Consider the following 17,877-nt stretch of genomic DNA (forward strand, 5'->3'; position numbering starts at 1 on the left):
ACACACACACACACACACACACACACACGACACAGTTAACACAGCCGCAGCCTTGAGGCTGTGGCTAGTTAGCAGAAGGCTAAAATATTTGCAACATTCAACATGGTCAATCACAGCCTATTTCATGGTAAATCTACCTACACAACCAACCACTAAAACACATTTAGATATTACAGGTCAAAAAAGTTAGCAGCCAGTTAACTGTCCAGGTGAAGTACAGTAAGTTCTATCCAGTCCATGAAACACTTTACAGATATTGACACATATCCATCTGAAGGTACATGCACACCCATCTGCAATTGTAGAACAGCTAATAGGAACGCTCTCTTGCTCTGAAAAGACCTGTGATTTAACGAAGTCTCCCGTCAAGGGCTCAATTTTCTAAAGCCCGAGAACAGAGCCAAGAGGAGGTGCAGACGTCTAGTGTTTAGTCTAGGGGAACTGCAATATGCTGAAAGGAGGTTATGGAATTTTTGCTCAGTGAAGCCAAAAACCTACTGCATACCCCACCTTTAAATCTATCATGACATCGGAAGCATCATAAAATAAATGGCGACCATATGGGAAACTCTTTCCTTTATGAAATTTTTCTCTTATTCCGTCAGGTAACCGAGGACTACTTCCTGCTCCCAAAGTTCGTGCTCAGTCAGAGGCCAGTGAGTCTGGTAATCTGATCGTCTATAATGGAGCCATGGTCGATGTCGGCAGCATGATGCAGAAACTGGAGAAGAGTGAGAAGGCAAGAGAGGAGATAGAACAGAAACTCATGGTGCAGGATGCCAAAATGGGTATGATCCTAACTGTATTATACTTCATATGTTGTCTTTGAAAATGATATTGTGTCTTGAGTTGCAAGCCACACTCTGTGTCAGTAGTCCATCAGGACAATGATCTGGCTCAATTTGAGCTTTGCTACAAAGAAGCCCAGTCTCACTTCATTCAGCATTCTTCCTTCTGTGATTTCTGTTGGGACGTGGACTGACACATTGCCACATACAGAGTATGAAACAGGATTCAGAAATATTATTTTTGATAATAAAAGTCAGGGATAGTGATAAAGAAATAAGCTAAAATGTTCAGTCCAGAAACACAGTGTCTTATATGGAATAGAAAAGATACTAAACTTCAATTACCCTGCGGGACATTAAATGTCTTCTTGCCTACCCTAATTATCACAATAATCCTAACACAATCAACACAAAAGGCATCACAGCAATGTATGTGCAGGAGTTAATACAATCTATGTAATTCAAATCTCTCAGCATGGGGCTGTTTTTTATGGCTGCATTTGAAACAAAGGATCCCTCGTATGTGTCTGTTTACAGGAGATGTTCTATAGAGTCATCCAGAAGACCATAGAGGTTTTTTTTTAAATGTTGTTAATAGACTGGTTTCTTGTACAGCAGTATTGTACAGTGATCTCTGTTGGCAGCCTATAATTTTTATGGCTGTGTTGTTGTAGTCAGGTTACTGTACCTGGTTAATATTGTTAAACACCAAGGTGCTCTCTATTAGACTGAGCTACGTTTTTGCAGGACATTTGGTGTTCAAACCCCTTGCTTTCTTAAAAAGTATTATCTCTGACGGGCTTTCATATGTCATTGTCTGTGAAATTCAATGTGATCAATGTATGTTCACAGATACTTAAAACTGTTCACTGCCACTTAACTTAGCAAGCTAACTTAATAAACGTGTTAAATTTGGCTGTATTATTTTGTCTTTTGGTTGATAAGATTAGCATTTCCAAAATTATGCAGCTTGAAAATCCCATTTTCCTTAGGTGTAGTATATCGTTCTGATCCTTGAGTAGTAGAAAAGCTTCTTTGACCTGACTCTGCCTCTTGATGTCAACTCTGCTTAATTGTTTACCTAACTTGAGTGTAGCCCTTCCTCTTAACTTAGTTGTGTTTCATTCCAGATGAAGATGCAAAGGCTAAAGCACAGTTGGAGCAAGCTAACAAAGCCTTGTCCAGGGAGCTGGAGGAGGTGAAAAGCAGTCTCAGCCAAACTGAGCAGACGCTCAAGGCCGCAGAGGAGCAGAGGACGATCTACCACGACCACATTAGCAAGACGTCCAACACCTTGATGTCCACTGTCAAAGGCCTACTGGCAGTGCTGAATAAGGTGCGCCATTTTCAAAAAACACCACAACATCTGTTAATCTGTTTCATTTTTACCTTGAGGCCGGAAGTGAACTCACGTTCACTGATGCTTTTTCTTTTCTTTCAGGATCAGGAAGTAGACGAGTCTGGTGACGAAGTCACTGGTGATCACATTAGGATGTCTCAAACGAACGGCGCTGATGAATGAGTGACACTTTTAAAATAAATGAAGCTAATCTGTAACACTGATTATCTTAAAAATTGTAAATATTCACTAAACGAGCATAATTTGTTTTATTTTGACCTATTGTCTCCCAAGTACATGTATAAATTAATGAATTAGTTCCCTTGTGTTAATTTGACCTCAGTTTCTGTGTACAATAGATTTGTTTCTGAGGAGTTAATTTTCTTACCTTGCATAACTTTAATTATCTTAAAGCTTTGAAAGGCTTATTTTCATAGTTTTAAGTAAATTAAATTCAGTTGCAAACTTTCTTTTGCCATTGCTTTAGGTTTGTTATGGCCAATAAAATGCCACATTGTAGATTTAAATGCCAGTATTTGTGAGTTGTACTTTTCAGAGATTTTTGTTTTTCTAATGAGCAATAATGATGCTATTTATGTGTGAGAGAATTCAGTCAAAAACTATATTTAAAAGAAACTAATTTTAGATGGAAAAGGGTGGGAAGGGGTTCTCTGTGGTTCAGACAGAATTTCTTTATAAATCGTCCTCATCCACTGTTAAACCACAACTGTGTTAAATAAACCCATTTAGTTCCTTCTGCCTAACTTACTTTAACTGGTTTCTGCTGTTTTTTCATTTTGACACATGGCTATGCATGGTTCCTGCCTCTCTTGGACCTTTTTGCTGTCAGCACCTCCTGACTGTATCCACCAACTGCTGTGCTGCCACCAACTGTGCTTCATGTTTTACTGTGACGAGCATCTGTCTTATTTTCTGAAAAAGGAAACTACACATGAGCCAAAAAATAAGCTCGATGAATGTGTGTTCTGTTGAAGGAATCTTTGCTGCAGAGACATGACCATTTTGAAATCCATCTCTGAATTGTGTATGTTGGTTTGGGTTGTTCTAGAAAAGAGCCACAATTATATTCAAATGTGCTCCAAAGCAGGCAATTTTATTTTTCTATTGAAAATGTACTCTATGGATGTCTTGTGCAAGAGTAAAGTGGTCCATTTTAACAATAAGTGTGTCTGCATTTTTTTTTCCACGTTTGTATGATTTAATGTTAATTAACTGGAAGAATATGGCCATCATTAGGTGGGATTGTTGTGAAAGCAATCCATCTATATGTTCTCAGGTTCAAAAAGTCTTTGATTCATATCTCCTAAATGCTTAAACAGAAACTCCATTCGAACTTTCAAATGTTCAGCTCAATTAGGACAGTTTTTGTTATATTTCATACTCCCAAACTATTTGACTGATTTTGATTTTTCTGTGGAGATAGATTTGTTTCAATATTATTTGTGAACAGATCGACAATTTGTGTGTAACTGTGTAATCTGTAAATATAAAACACCTTCCACAAACAATAAATTGGCAAATTCATCAAAATATTTTGCAAATATAAAACTGATTTGCAAATACAAAATTCCATTAAAATTCAATTAATTTACAAATAGATGAAAAACATTTATGAATATCTTCCTAACATTTACAACTTCAACTTAAAACTCATTTATGCCCTGGTAAAACAAGCAGTTGCCACTGCCCCAGACGGACTAATAAGTGGCAAGGAAATGACATCCTGCCTTGATTCTGACTCCAAAAGAGTGTAGAGACATAAATGTAAATGCAATGGACTGTGGGCGCTGTTTGCTTATTTTATTTGAAAAGTCACTGTAGAGCAGGTTATGTCTTTGACAATTAATTGTCAACAGCTTTTCAATTTTCATTTTAATAATTTTCATTTTAATATGGTCATAGAACAGCCATGAGTATGTGAAAATGAAAAAGCAAATTGGATTACTGCATTTTCTTTTTAATTTTTTTCCTACTTTGCTAGGCTGAAGAGCAGCACAAGAACAGGCGTTTGTGAATCAATTTCACCTGCTTTGGTGCAAAAGAAAGTGACAACAGGTGCAATGGAGAGACAAAAGCAAGAAAACCTCCAAAAGGAATGGTTTTGTATGTGGTGGCAATTGCTCTTTCCATCAACTTTCTCTTTTACTCCTTTATCGAAAAATACGAATAAAAAACAAAAAAACAAAGAAAAGTGGAATGTAGCCTTCAAAAATTTAAAAGTTTTTATTGCACAGCTTTTCAGATATAGTGCCCTGAGACAAAAAAAATGTGGAAAAGATAGATATCTTAAAATGAAACAACTATTGATAGCAGCTGAGGTGCTGCAGCTGGACCAAGTTGTATACCTGAACTTGTCACCATCTTCCATTTGGTTACTGCGGCTAGACTGCAACCTGGTCGTGGACATTCCTCATCCTCTCTTTGGCAGAGGCAGAGCGTGTGCCGGAGAAACTGTGCTTAAATGTGTTCCGAGTCACTCAAATGTTGCCAGAGATGCAGTAACTGGCGTTAGTGTTCTTTTACACATGATTTTGGTAGATTACTGTCACTTTTGAGGTAAGACACTTTTGCACCATGAGGTAAGTTGCTTATACAGTTAATGAGATCCTGCTTGTGCGCACCGAGACCTGATGCGCGAGCGGGCTTGACGAGCATTCATTCATAACATGTTCAACAAATCTGTGTCATAAGGGACCAGTAACAGTACTGGATTTGCCTGCTGCATGTCAAAAAAAGGAATAGCAATTTTTTCTCGGGCTGTAACGTCTTTCAGAGACAGACACTATAAACACACTTTACCTGTCCAGCACGTTGCTGTTAAACCAGTAACACCGCAGCTATTCTGACCTCGGGGACGACAGTGAGCTGCAGCCCTTTTTTTAAAAAAACGCACAATCACCGACCGAAGCGTGTAAAAAAGATTTTGGAAGGCTGATAAATCTCTGGAGCACTGTCACTGACTTCCGCCACTGACACGTTAAAAAAACCCACGTTGCTTGCCGCACATGCGTCTGGGAGACTGTTGCTGGCCGTACAAACATGAGTCAAATTAACCACAGTAATTAACCACGGTAATCGGCCACGGCTATAGTGCTAATTAAAATTCAAACAGTAATACTATACGTCTGGCATTTCTACCGTGATATAGCCAGAGACAGTAGAGAAACCCTTTGATATAGCGTGAAACCGAGGGTCCAAGCGATGTAATTTCAAGCGCTCTTTGGGGCCCCCTGGTGGCCAAGGGCATCCCAATCAGCCATTTAGCACGCTTATGCCTTGGGCTGTCCTTGCTATTATCACCTGTAAGAGATGAGTTGGCTGGTCTACTGACTGCACAGGAGTAATGACAATAACTGCCAATTATAGCCTACATGTAGAAAATGCCAATATGCTGTAAACAGCAAATGCACTGAATGATTACAATAAACTCAATGGTTAAGAAATTACACCAGTTGTCGACATGGGTTTTGGTTTAGCCTAGTAGTTAACGCTAGCTTAGCCTACATATTAACAATGAACAATAAAATTGCAATACATCATTTCTAAACAAAACAAATATCAAAACCAACAGTCATTCTATCAAAGGCCTTAACCAGGTCCTATAATCTTCTATCTCCTATCTTACAACTATTAACGTAGTGCACGTTACTTGTCGCCATTTACTTGGGCAAAAACAGCACATAGAAAACTACGTGCTCTTACTTTGAAAAGCGGAAATGGCGTCATTAGCAGACGCTCACTTGTTTTCAAGGTGATACGAGTCGATTTTGGTTCAGACTGGCAGAAAGTGTGTTTCTAAACTCCGTGTGTAAAATTGAAATACACAAGCGTAGAATTGAGATTCATAAATGCTTTTTCGCCGCACAAATACAAAATTGATTCACTTGAACTTGTTTGAAAGTTGTAAATGTTAGGATGCCATTCAAAAATGCTTTTCATTTATTTGTAAATTAATTGAATGTATTAATATAATAAAAATAATATAATTTTGTTTGTGGAATTTGTTAGTGAATTTGCAAATCCGTTTTATGTTTGCAAGATATTCTTGTGAATTTGCACATTTATTTTTTGTATTTGTGGAAGGTGTTTTATATTTACAGATTACACATTTATGCACGGATTGTACGGATCTACCTCCATATTTTTCTGACATTTTTCCTCATTAAGATGAATGGATGAAGTGTTCAAAATCTCCAGTTTTCCACATCTTTTCATGGATTTTCCAACTAATTCATACTTTCAAATAGAAACTCTATTCAAACTTTAAAATGTTCAGAAACCATTTTACATTTAAATTTGTGTTCAACTTTTGAATACCATTCATACTTTTTATTCAGAAATTGCATTTTTCATTTTATTATTTACACGAGCCTGGAACAAAAAGACTTGTTGTTTGTGGTTGAAACTAAATAATGTGACTTTCAGCTGACCCAGTGAAAAAGCATATCCTGAGGAGTCATATTATTATCCAGTTGTGGTATTTTCTGTTTGTAATGCAGCACTACTCGTCAGCAGGTGGCAGCAGAGTCTATAGCTGTTGGACACATTTGGCATAAGCGCTTAGAATGAAAACACTTAATAACCCCTACACAATATTATCTTCACACAGTCAGAAACGTTCAGCTGTTTGCATTTTCTTCTTCCTGGGAGATTTGCCTGAAGTACTGGAGACTTTTTACAGCAGACATTTTGACCTGTCATAGTGAGAACAGCATAACATAAACTAAACTCCCTGTTATATTTAAGTGTCCCAGACAAGCCAGGGAGCCATAATACTGAACACCTAATGCAATGCAGCCATTAATGTTACGATTTTCACCTGTGCTTTTCCTGCTATGCTTAAGTCTCTATATGGAAAAGGGCTGATAATGAGGTGAACAAAACTGAGTCTGTGGCACCAAGAAAAATGAGCAGATTTAACTGATAATGAAATATTAGATCTACTTATGTGTACTTGACCAGACAAATGACTCTGAACACAATATGTGGTTGTAACATTTTAGGAGGTCAGATCATTTATTAAATTTAACAGCCAATCCTTTGTAAATGTGGGTATGTCTTTGCTTTGTTTATGTTATATATGCATTCATGTACAAATCTGTGCTGTAAGACTTTTACTGCTTTTTGGCCAAATAACAAATATATTGTTGGTAGTGAGGAGGAGACTGTTCTCCACATATGCTGTGTGAAAATTTTATTTTTCAATGTAAACCCTAAATGGTGTTCAAAGAGCCCGAGAGGTGTCATGGAGAAAAAAAATTAATGCACAAGCTATGCTAAACTGAAAGCAGTAAATAGTGTTTACTATTGGTGCCTGGTCAAATTGTTCTTGGGGATGAGGGACTTGGATTCATGACCTCAGTATATTCTAAATTCTATGTCTCTGATATTAAGTATGAGGTTCTCATATACACTATTACATTTACAGGACACTCCCAAAGCTCTACCTGCTGAAAAAAAAACATGGCATTATTTTTTAACTGAGAGAAAATCATTCTTCTTTCTTCCCGGCCTGTAACTGCACCATCACGGGGTAGGATTTTGGGAGGTGAAAAGAGCTCTAAACCTTTCACTTCCTAACAAGCATGAAACAGATCAGTTTAAAAGTCAGTGAAGTGAAGCAGAGATCCCAGCGCTAAGATATGAAGGGGAAGACGATGATGAAGCCAAGGTCAGAGAGCAAGAGTTAATTCACACCGTTTATCAGGAATAGTATCCCCGGCGGTGGTTGGAAAAACAATATTATGGGTGTGACCAGATACACTTTAAACAAGGAATATTAATTATGAGGTATATTGTCATTGAGTTTGTCTGAGGAACAGGGAGGGTCCTGCCTCTCAGCCTCCTGTAGATCATTTACCTTTGAAGCTTTTGTTTCAGCTGCTGGATTTCTCTTACCTCCTGTCAATGTAATGCAGGGTTCATTTCCTCTCCCACCACTCCCTTTACAAGCCAATACTTTTCTCCACACTCTTTCCGTCACCATGTTGCCATACTTTTATAAGATGTGGTTTTAGTTAGCATGCAATCAGTGATTACGTAGTCATTTAATAATCACTATTTCCTTCATAGATTTCTGCCGTATTGTTGTGGAAGCAGTTGTAGACACTGTCCAGATCTCAAATCTAGTTGCTTCTAACTCGTGAGACATTTGTGTCTTGATTTATTTAATAGAGACTGTTCATAAATGTATTTCACAGATTTTGAACCCTATTTGTTGCAGTGTGATTAATCAGGATTTTACTGTATGTTTTCATTTAATCCCACTGGTCAAATATCACACAGTACTTCCGAGAGATGTTGCAGCTGTGAAAGTGATGGCTAAATTTATTCCCACCCAGACTGAGACCTACTTCATATTAAAAAAAAAAAACATCACATAGCAGGAAACATATCTCTGTGTTTCCACCAGCTTGTCTATGTCATTTCCTAGAGAACAATGACTATCTGTCATCCAGCACTTTGGTTATGTGGCTGCTTTTGTCCTGGTATCGTGCTCTGAATACTTGACAACAAACCTCATTTGTCCCCTGAGGAACCACATGCACACTCCTCACCCTTCAAACTCACAGCAGCAGCTGTGTGTGTGTGTGTGTGTGTGTGTGTGTGTGTGTGTGTGTGTGTGTGTGTGTGTGTGAGAGAGAGGTTTTGCACTTGGATGTGCACGCTTATATTTATTCATGCACACATGTGATGTGTGAAATTAGACCCCACCGCAAAGAGCAGGGCAGGTAACCCCACTCCGAGGCTGCGACAGAAGGCTTTTGTGGCCATGTCCCTGCCCCTCCTCTTTAACCCCCCACCCCCCCACCCTGGTATCAAAGAGCTGCTGCACTCACAGGCCAGTCTGCTGACAATCAGGCTGTTTCAATGCTAGGTCAGAGTTTCCAGGGGTGGGGGCAGACAGGGTTAGTAAAACGGGAGTTTGGTTTAGTAACTGATCACATTGCCATTTTCACCCTCTCACTTTCCACCTTCACTTTTCATGTAAATCAGACCTCTCATGGACCCTGCGTAGTTTGACGTTACACTGGTCTCATTGTTAGTTTAACTAATTCTTACTTTTCCTATACGCTTATAGCTTTGTTTAAATTCTCCCCTCTCCCTCATCAGCACTTTAGCAAATCACTCTTTTCCATTAACAGCCTCCATCCTATGTGCACGTCAAAAGTTCAGAGTCGTAGTTATCATGACAAAAGTGCCCCCCCCACACACACACACCCTCCACCCTTGCCTCACACACAGTCTGTGGAGTCCCAATGGGTTGGCTTTTCAAAACCTGTCAAGAGTCACTGTTTGTTAGCTCTCTGCATTGTTTCTGGACAATCCTGCCTGTGTTGGTGACATGATAAGACACAAATGCAGGTCTAAGCCTGAACGTAGCCAAACAAAATGGTGTATTATGAACCTATAGTGGTATTTTTGGGCCCCAAAAGAGATTGATTTTGACCTCAAAGTCAAAATGAATCTAAAGAAACTGAACTAGTTGTTTTCTTTATCTTCACAGCAGCAACAGATTTCTGTTTTGCTGAACTGTATTTCACCTCAAAAACTGTACAAGATTTATTCTTTGCTTATTATTGTCTGGCCTCATTGTGCAGCACAGAATTGAATTTCCTGGGCAATGAATTGTGAGAGATAAGTCATTCAGACGACAAATGACCCAGCTTCCCTTACACATCCTCTGGGGTGGAGAAACTTTTTCTCACTCATTGCGCCTATCTGAGTTTTTCCAGAAATCTTTCTGACCACCAAAGTCATACAAACATGTCAACCGCCCTCTTATGTGCTGTTTGATATTTCAGGTAATTGATACATGAGAAGCTCCATTGAGCAGCTCTGTTTGTCTCCACGGCAGCCTGCACAGGCCCCAGCTAGAGAAGTGAGAGGGGGGGGGACTATTAAGCTAGAGCCGCAGGAACCCAGCTTCCTCGGGAGCTGCACAGCAAAGTGGTGCAGTTGTTGAGGAAACGATCCCCCTCTCAAAGGCCTTTCCCTGGGAATACTGGGTTACAGTGTGAGAAAGTTCCACGGTTGTTTTTAACAGCGTGTCACTGGGGCGTCTCCTGTTGGGAACACAGAAACGCCTCCCCTCTGTGCTGTGTGGACAACCACCGCAAGACCATTAGGACCAGCAGAGCATCGGTAGTACACTACTATAGTATCATCCTCAAATGCAGAACACTGGTATGAATGACACTTACAGGGCTGAAAAATCAGGTGGCCCTTTAATGCAACTGTACACCATTTCCCATCAATTTGAAGCAAGTTTCACATTTCACCAGTCAACAATAGTAACACAAAGCGCAGCTTTGATCCAGGCTTAGCATCTACACTTTGGGGGAAAAGCAGATATTCCCTAATTGCCACTGCATGCTGCCCTGAAGGAAAGTATGTCACTCAATAAGATAATCATACAGTGGGAAACCAAGATTGCCAGCACCAGCTTGCAATTTGGAAAAACAAACATTTCCATTGTAAAATTGCAAAGCTGGCTTTGACACGGTGCATGCAAACATGGATCAAAACATCTACAGAGCAACAATGTGTGTCTGTGTGAGTGTGTGTGGTAAACACAGGAAACATTTCCATTCAAGCCAGCTGGTACAATAACTACCAGTCGGTTGAAAAGCTGCAGGTGTGCAGGGTCAGCAGGCCAAGAATTCAAACTAATTTAAAAATCTGTAACAAATGTCTAACATCTGAGTCCGTGCTTGATTTGTATCCTTCCTTTGTCTGAGATACATGTTAATTTATCTCATGATTTGATTATCTCATCTGATTAAAAGCCTCATCCAAGTTTAGTCCATTTAGGCTCAGTAGGCACCTGAGAAGAGATGATTATTGGCAGTAAAATTGTCGCCTCAATGGACACTTTTGTTTGTTTGAACATGCAAACGTAAGTCTGATCTAGTATTTTTCTTATTTTCAACTAATCCCACTAAACCAGCAACAAATTAATCCTATTACTCCTAACAACAAGTACATGAATAGCCAAAGTCTGATATCTCTGATTCCTCTGTGCCATTGAGCTCCATTGTTGTCCAAAAACCATTAACAACACACCAATGAGCCACACTGTTGCACTGGGTGACATGCTCCTTCATCATGATGAACACAACATACAATGTCCTGCTGTAAATACTTACTAGCGTGCCAAATGCATATTATCCTCCACTTGTGAAAATAATCCCTGTACTCCTATACAGTTTTTAGCAGCTGCTTTAGACTTAAACTTATTAAGCCTTTTTTAAATTAAAGAACAGATCTATGACCTGCTATTAAAGATTTATGTCTTCAGTAGGAACAAATGGGCTGGGGCTGAAAGGACTAACACATTGTTGGTTTTGGTCTTCTCATGGGGTTTGTTCACAGTAAAGGAAACAGTCTAGACTGATACCAGCCTTATCATTTAAAGTGGAGTGCTTAATTAATTCCCTTTCTGTAAGATGCTGTACTTTAATTTGGCATTTACCTCCACATCACGTCAGTTGGATGAACCTGATCCCTGAAGATATTGTGCTGTTAAATCACCATGAACTGAATTTATAATTAAAGGAGATATTCTACTTTCATAAGTTATATATTTGGCAACAGAAATCAGCCATAAAATAAAAAAAACAAAATAAATACTGAATGCTCAAATGTCTATCTTCGTATATCGATCCACTTCATTCTGACTTTTTTGCACAGGAGACTGAGGTCAGCAACAAACCAGACCTCCATTGCTTTAGTATCCTTTACTATATTTCATTGAACCTGCAGCAACTGATTTATTGGCCACATGGAGGGAGTGGAAACATCCTGTGACAACATTAGCATTAATTTTGGGACATGTTTCTGGGAACCAGATAAAGCTGAATAACCACTCTCTTTGAACGATTTTTGGTCTCCACCAACTCCTGAGGGAAATATCTGACTCTTGAGCTGCTAAATGCTCCACTTTGTTCACCAGCTCCTTACCGACTTTGTGTGCTGCTTGGTGCTGAGCAGGTAGTGTTCAGCAGGTTTGTAGAGCTTTTAGCTGAAAACAGTTGCCTGCTGTGTCTGGAAATGATGCTGATAATAGCAGTGAGAGTGAATCATAGTGAACTGAGGGAAACAGCAAAGTTGGGACATAATTTTCTGTGGGTTTGTCACTATGACCGACACATTTCACATGCAAGTTGTAATGTGATCCATTGTTAAAATGAATATTTTGATCATAGCCGACTTAAAGATCGAACAACACCTCCTAAATATTGCAACCACAGTGACATCCTCTCTTAGACAAAACCTTCCCTCTGCCTCCTGCATCCTCCAGCTCTCCTTCCTGTACGTCTTCCTCTCTCAAAGCTGTAAAACAGGCCAGGAAGTCACCAGGAGGCATTTCCTGCATACTTCACATCACTTTGAAGCAGGGGTCGCTGGGAACAGTGGAAGCATGCTCTTCCTAAGAGAGCTTGCACGTATGTATATATCCGTGTTATAATCGGAACATGTGTTACTTCATGTATCCTCTTCTGACTCACTAACAGTATGTATTTTTCTCCTCTGCTGGCGGCATGCTCCAGTAATGAAGGTCATATGCTGCACACGTCTTTGATGTCACATTACCATAGAGGCTTTCAGGCTCTGCTTCTTCAGTTCAAAGCTCCGGTCATTTAGATCCTGGTTTAATATAGCCTAGTTAGTTGCTGCCTGGGTTTTAATTTAGTGACAGGTGACACATCACAGGCCAGAATAAGCCTTGATGTTGGTGAAGTCTGCCAATCATTTGATGGGGACTGATTTAAGCTGCATTTAGAGATTAGGTCCAAAGCTAAGAACCTGGTGCACATAAGCTGAATGTAAAAAAAAAAAAAAAAAAAAAAAAATTGCAGACAGCTGGTGTTTTTATGAGGTACAAAAATAAAATGAATCCAGGGAAAAGCCAAATATCTTGTGTTGATGTTCCTCATAAAATCTGTATATATAACCATGGAGAAGTCCTTAATAAACTATTTGAGAAAACTATTTGATGAGTTTGAAAGTCTGTTATTGACTTGGAAATGGTTGTTGACAAAACAATATCAACACAAGGTCCATTTAGTAGCTGTTGAGGAGCTTTCAGTCAAATTCCTCTGCAATGCAGGCCCCACAGAGAGGGCTTTAACATAATATCAGAAGTTTGTATGTTTATTCTACTCACAATAACTGTAAAACATCAGTAATACACATTCTTATAAAATGGCTGCATTTGCTCTGAGTTTGTCTTTATACCAGTCAATTTTCTTGATAGATTTATCAATTTAGTCCATAAAATGGACTTGTAAAATAGTTTCGTTCAGAGCCAAAAGATATTCAATCAACAATGATATGAAAAGAATGAAAAGCTACAAATCCTCATGTTTGAGAAACTGAAACCAGGGATCTGAATGTTGGCCCATCCACAACTGGTCCAGAATGAAATGTCAGACATTTGCAGTCCCCAGGCAATGAAGCTTGATATTTAGGTGACCCCTTAACTTTTCATCCCTCTCATCCAGAAAAAAAAACAACCTTCTATCTCTTCTACTCTGTCTATTTAGCCACCACTTTAAACCGTACAAAAAAAATCTATCACAGAACACAGAGAGCTACTTGGTAACAATAAGAGACTGTTATGGCTTTATGAGGGTCAGTGTTTGATGAGAGTCAGTTGCACCTGTGAACTCAGTGGTGTGTACAACAGTAGTGCACAAACACTGCACAAAGTGTGGAAGAAAGAAGAGACTAAACCAACCGACCCTCCTGCACTCTCACCCAACCTCAAAGTGCAGCTGTAGACATCTCTCACATGGCTGTGATCTCTAGCATGTCCACAGGGTCTTTTGTGTGTGTGTGTGTGTGTGTGTGTGTGGGGTTCTTAAGGATGTGGGTGTAAACCATCACTCACCACCTTCTAACATACTGTACAGAGCTCAAAGTAACTCTAAGTCTTTCTTTTCTCCTTTTCGCTCTGTTAAAATGTCTTCTAAAAAGCTTAGAGTATAAAGCAGTCCTCCTCCTCTGTAGACTAAGTGCTTTGCTGGATTTCCTCTCTGCCCTAGACTTATTAAAACAACATGAGTCAATTATAGTCCCAACTTAAGTAATCATGTTTTATGGCAAAACCACTATCATTATGTTTCTCCGTCTGCCTACTGAGTCGCTCCTGCAGGTTTCACTTAAGATGTGCATTGATTTGTGCTCTGAAGCACTTGAGCGTGAATACATTATTGTCTTACATGTTAATACACACTGCAGAGACTGAGCCCTAACCGGCCTGGGCTCCCTTTGATCTCGGCTGCGATGGCAGAGTGCTGAAATACTGAAATTGTAATAACAGAGTACCCAGACTGATGTTGGGACATGTTCACTCAGCCATAAAGATTAAAAAAAGAAGCTCTTAACAAGCAGGATTGATGAAGGGATTACATTTTTGATCCAAGAACATAAATTTATAATGTCAACTTCCAAGGCTGAGTTTCACCTCAATGTTTTTAGATTCTATCTTCAGCCTCTTTAAGCAGTAGTTTGTCTTTTAGGGAAATATACTCATTGGCTCTCTTAAAGAGAGAAAAACAACAAGATCAATACCACTCTCAGCTATTGAGCTGGAGCTAGGAGGCTGATAACATGAAGACTGGAAAAAGGGGGGAACAGATAGCCTGGCTAGCACATAACCCCTGGAATCCTGCACAACATAACATGTTTCTGCTTTTTCAGTTAATTTGGTTGTTGTATCCATGAATCCAGCTGCAGAGGTGCTGGTTACCAGTGGACAGAGCCAGGCTAGCTGTTTCCTCCTGTTTCCAGTCTTTATGCTAAGCTAAGCTAACCAGCTGCTGGATGTAGCCATATATTTACCAAGACAGCACCTGACCGTATTTCCTAAAATGTCAACCTATTCCTTTGAATATTCTCTGGAGGGGTATAAGCAAGCAAATGTGTGTGTTGATGTCAAAGGTCTAGCTAAATACACAATAGCAATCAATCATAGTCATGTAGCCTCATTTCTCTTAAATGTCTAAATCGTCATATCCTTTCTGGAATACCATTTCAACAGGTTACCAAACAAATGGCCTAGAGCTGACCCTCTAATGACTTCTGACCTCCACCATATGAGGCAGCACTGACCCTTTCTGTTTCCTCTGTGTTACAACTCATATTTAAATTCCTCAGTGCCATTCTAACCCTAACAAAGAGGTGATACACCCTCTAAAAAAATGTAAAGCTTGATGCAGAAGTTATACTGCATACATATTGTCTCATGAGCAGGAGGTTTGAGGACAATTTGGGTCATAGGCTATTTTATTCTTGGCACGGAGGTAAAGGGGAAGCCTTCTAGGGGTGTTTTAGTCAGAAAATGTCCCAAGAGCCAAGGTCTTATAGCAGGACCAGATGTTTTAGTTATGTAGAGACTCAAACTATAGGTTCAGGATTGCGGTTCATTGGAATTATCATATTCAAAATATACACTGTGATCACGTCAAGGCCGTTGGCCTGTCAGAGACACCTGATACTACTTCAAAATTGCTTCAATGCACAGCAAGAGGGAGAGATACATATGCTAATTGAAAATCAGGGGCCGGAGAGTGCAGGATTTCATGTAATTATGGTAACTTGGTGAACTTTGCTTCTTGATAATCAGTCCAACCAGCAGACTAAACATTTAGAAGAAAGAGCCCTCAGATTTTAAATGTGGGTAAGGCCGGCGGGTCAGGGCCCATTGTACATGCTCAGATAAAACAAAGTGTGTGCCAATATTTTTATCTGGAGGAAATCACTGGTACCAAACAATGAGCATTTCTGCAAACATCCATGTAATGCAAACAGTGCTAAAAATGTTTTCGTGGTCTGGACATGTGTGTAATACCATGGATGCTTTGTGTTGTGGGAATCTGTTGTACAGTCACTGTATTTTTAGTAAAAGAAAACGGCAATGCAAAAAAAAAAAGCTTTAAGCTTTTGTTGTAATTAAGGTTAACCCTTTAACAAACAATTTCCCGTTTTATTTTCTAAACCCATTTTATCTTTTTCACATATCTCATGCATTTAATACTTGCAACCCCTCCTTTTTGATTCTGGCTGGGGACTTTCGTTGCATTCCCCATCTCTCTCCCCTCATTTCCTGTCAGCTCTACTGTCTGCTCTCTAATAAAGGAATAAGATGCTCAGAAAAAAATAACATCTCTAGTTCATGTCCGACGTGCCTCTCCGCCAGCCCATGTGTGAAGACTTTTGAACTTTAGCAGCTACATTAGCATTACAAGCCAGGGAACCAAAAATCTTCCATCCTCAGATCACAGCTGCAGTTCTGTGAAAGTGATGGTACAAAAGCCATACACACTGATAAATAATGAATGGAAAACAACAGTAATTCCAGGAATAGATTAGCATTGTGGGAATTATGCTTATTCAGTTTTATGGTGAGAGTTAAATATGAAGATTGATACCACTCTCATGTTAAATATGAAGCTACAGCTGGTTAGCTTAGCTTACCACAAAGATTGGAAACTCCTGAGATCCAAAAAGTTACCAGAAAAAATCCTGGAAGACTCCAACAGAAACCATGCACAAGACAAACTAAACGGGAACCTACTCCAGAATAAACTGCTCCACAGAGCTGCCAGAGGTCAAAAACTCCACAGGTTACCTTTAAGGTTGGAAAAATAAACTTAGTTTCACATTTTCTGACTGTATTATATACCGTATATTCTGTATCAGTTGTTTAGATCCTTCATTGAATTGATCATAAATGATGTTTTAAATGAATGAAATGTTTAAACCAAAGACTTCATTGTTTTTTTGTGAGGGTACTATTCCATTAAATGAAAATATTCCAGATGTCTTGTGCATTATTTTATAAATATTTTTCAGTTTTAGTATCTTTGGAAACTTTGGGATCTCCTCTAGTATTTCAATAACGTTCTGTGGGTTTGAACAAAGTTTGGCTGCACAGCGGGAGTTTGTAATGACTGTAAAAGTTGGTCTGAACTGGTAATGCTTAAAATTATTATCAAAAGCTTTAAAAATCATAAGCCACAAAGAATCTCTTCAACTCATGTCTTATTTAAAGACTTAAATCTTAAATCCCACGCAGAATCTTTGCAAGTTTTCTCTTTTGCCCCCCAACTTCATGCAACTCTGCTTCGCCGGGACAGACTGCACATAATTCATCCTGTGTAGGTTGAGGTGATGTATTCTTTTAATGTACAGAGGAAGCGCAATATCCTGTTCCCACACAGGCTCTAATACCACACCGAGGCAGACTGGTCCCTGGCTTCTGAGGGGCCTTCGTGCTCCTGAAACTAAAGCTGCAGGCTTTCTGAGACTGTGATATATGAGGTGTCTGTCTGTCTGTGCTTCAGACTCTGCCTGTTCCAGCCTCAGTAAATGCAGGGCCTAATGGGGTCCCTCTTTTTAGAGCACAGGAGGATATGGTTCTCATTTTAGTGGCAAATATCTTCCCTGTGGCAGAGACTCATGCACATTGATTGAATCAGCATTTTCTCTTGTAAAGTCATTGTTGTGAAATGCAATAATTCAGCTTTGTTATATTATCCAAATCTGTAATGTAAATACAAAGGGCATAATTTTTTCTCATAAGACCCCTGTTTACCACATAAACCAGTTGGCTCTGGTATCTATGTTAAATTTTAAATTATTTAACAGCCAACTAATCATAAAGAGTGATGGAAATAAATTGATTTTATATGCATTCATTCTAAATCCATCATCAAAAGC

General features: G+C 39.2%; 1 protein-coding gene across 1 annotated transcript in view; it reads left to right on the top strand.

Moving 5' to 3' along the window:
- Positions 1–2,895, top strand: part of ccar1 (cell division cycle and apoptosis regulator 1) — an 18,170-nt gene extending 15,275 nt beyond the window's left edge. The window contains exons 24-26 of the mRNA XM_022763710.1: positions 606–788; positions 1,919–2,124; positions 2,230–2,895. Of these exons, the coding sequence (XP_022619431.1) occupies positions 606–788; positions 1,919–2,124; positions 2,230–2,310 (470 nt within the window). The 3' untranslated portion in view covers positions 2,311–2,895. The remainder of the gene's footprint in view (positions 1–605; positions 789–1,918; positions 2,125–2,229) is intronic.
- Positions 2,896–17,877: the final 14,982 nt, after the last annotated feature.

This window comes from Seriola dumerili, unplaced genomic scaffold (genome assembly GCF_002260705.1).
Source record: "Seriola dumerili isolate Sdu_G_001 unplaced genomic scaffold, Sdu_1.0 BDQW01000478.1, whole genome shotgun sequence".
Classification (NCBI taxonomy): domain Eukaryota; kingdom Metazoa; phylum Chordata; class Actinopteri; order Carangiformes; family Carangidae; genus Seriola; species Seriola dumerili.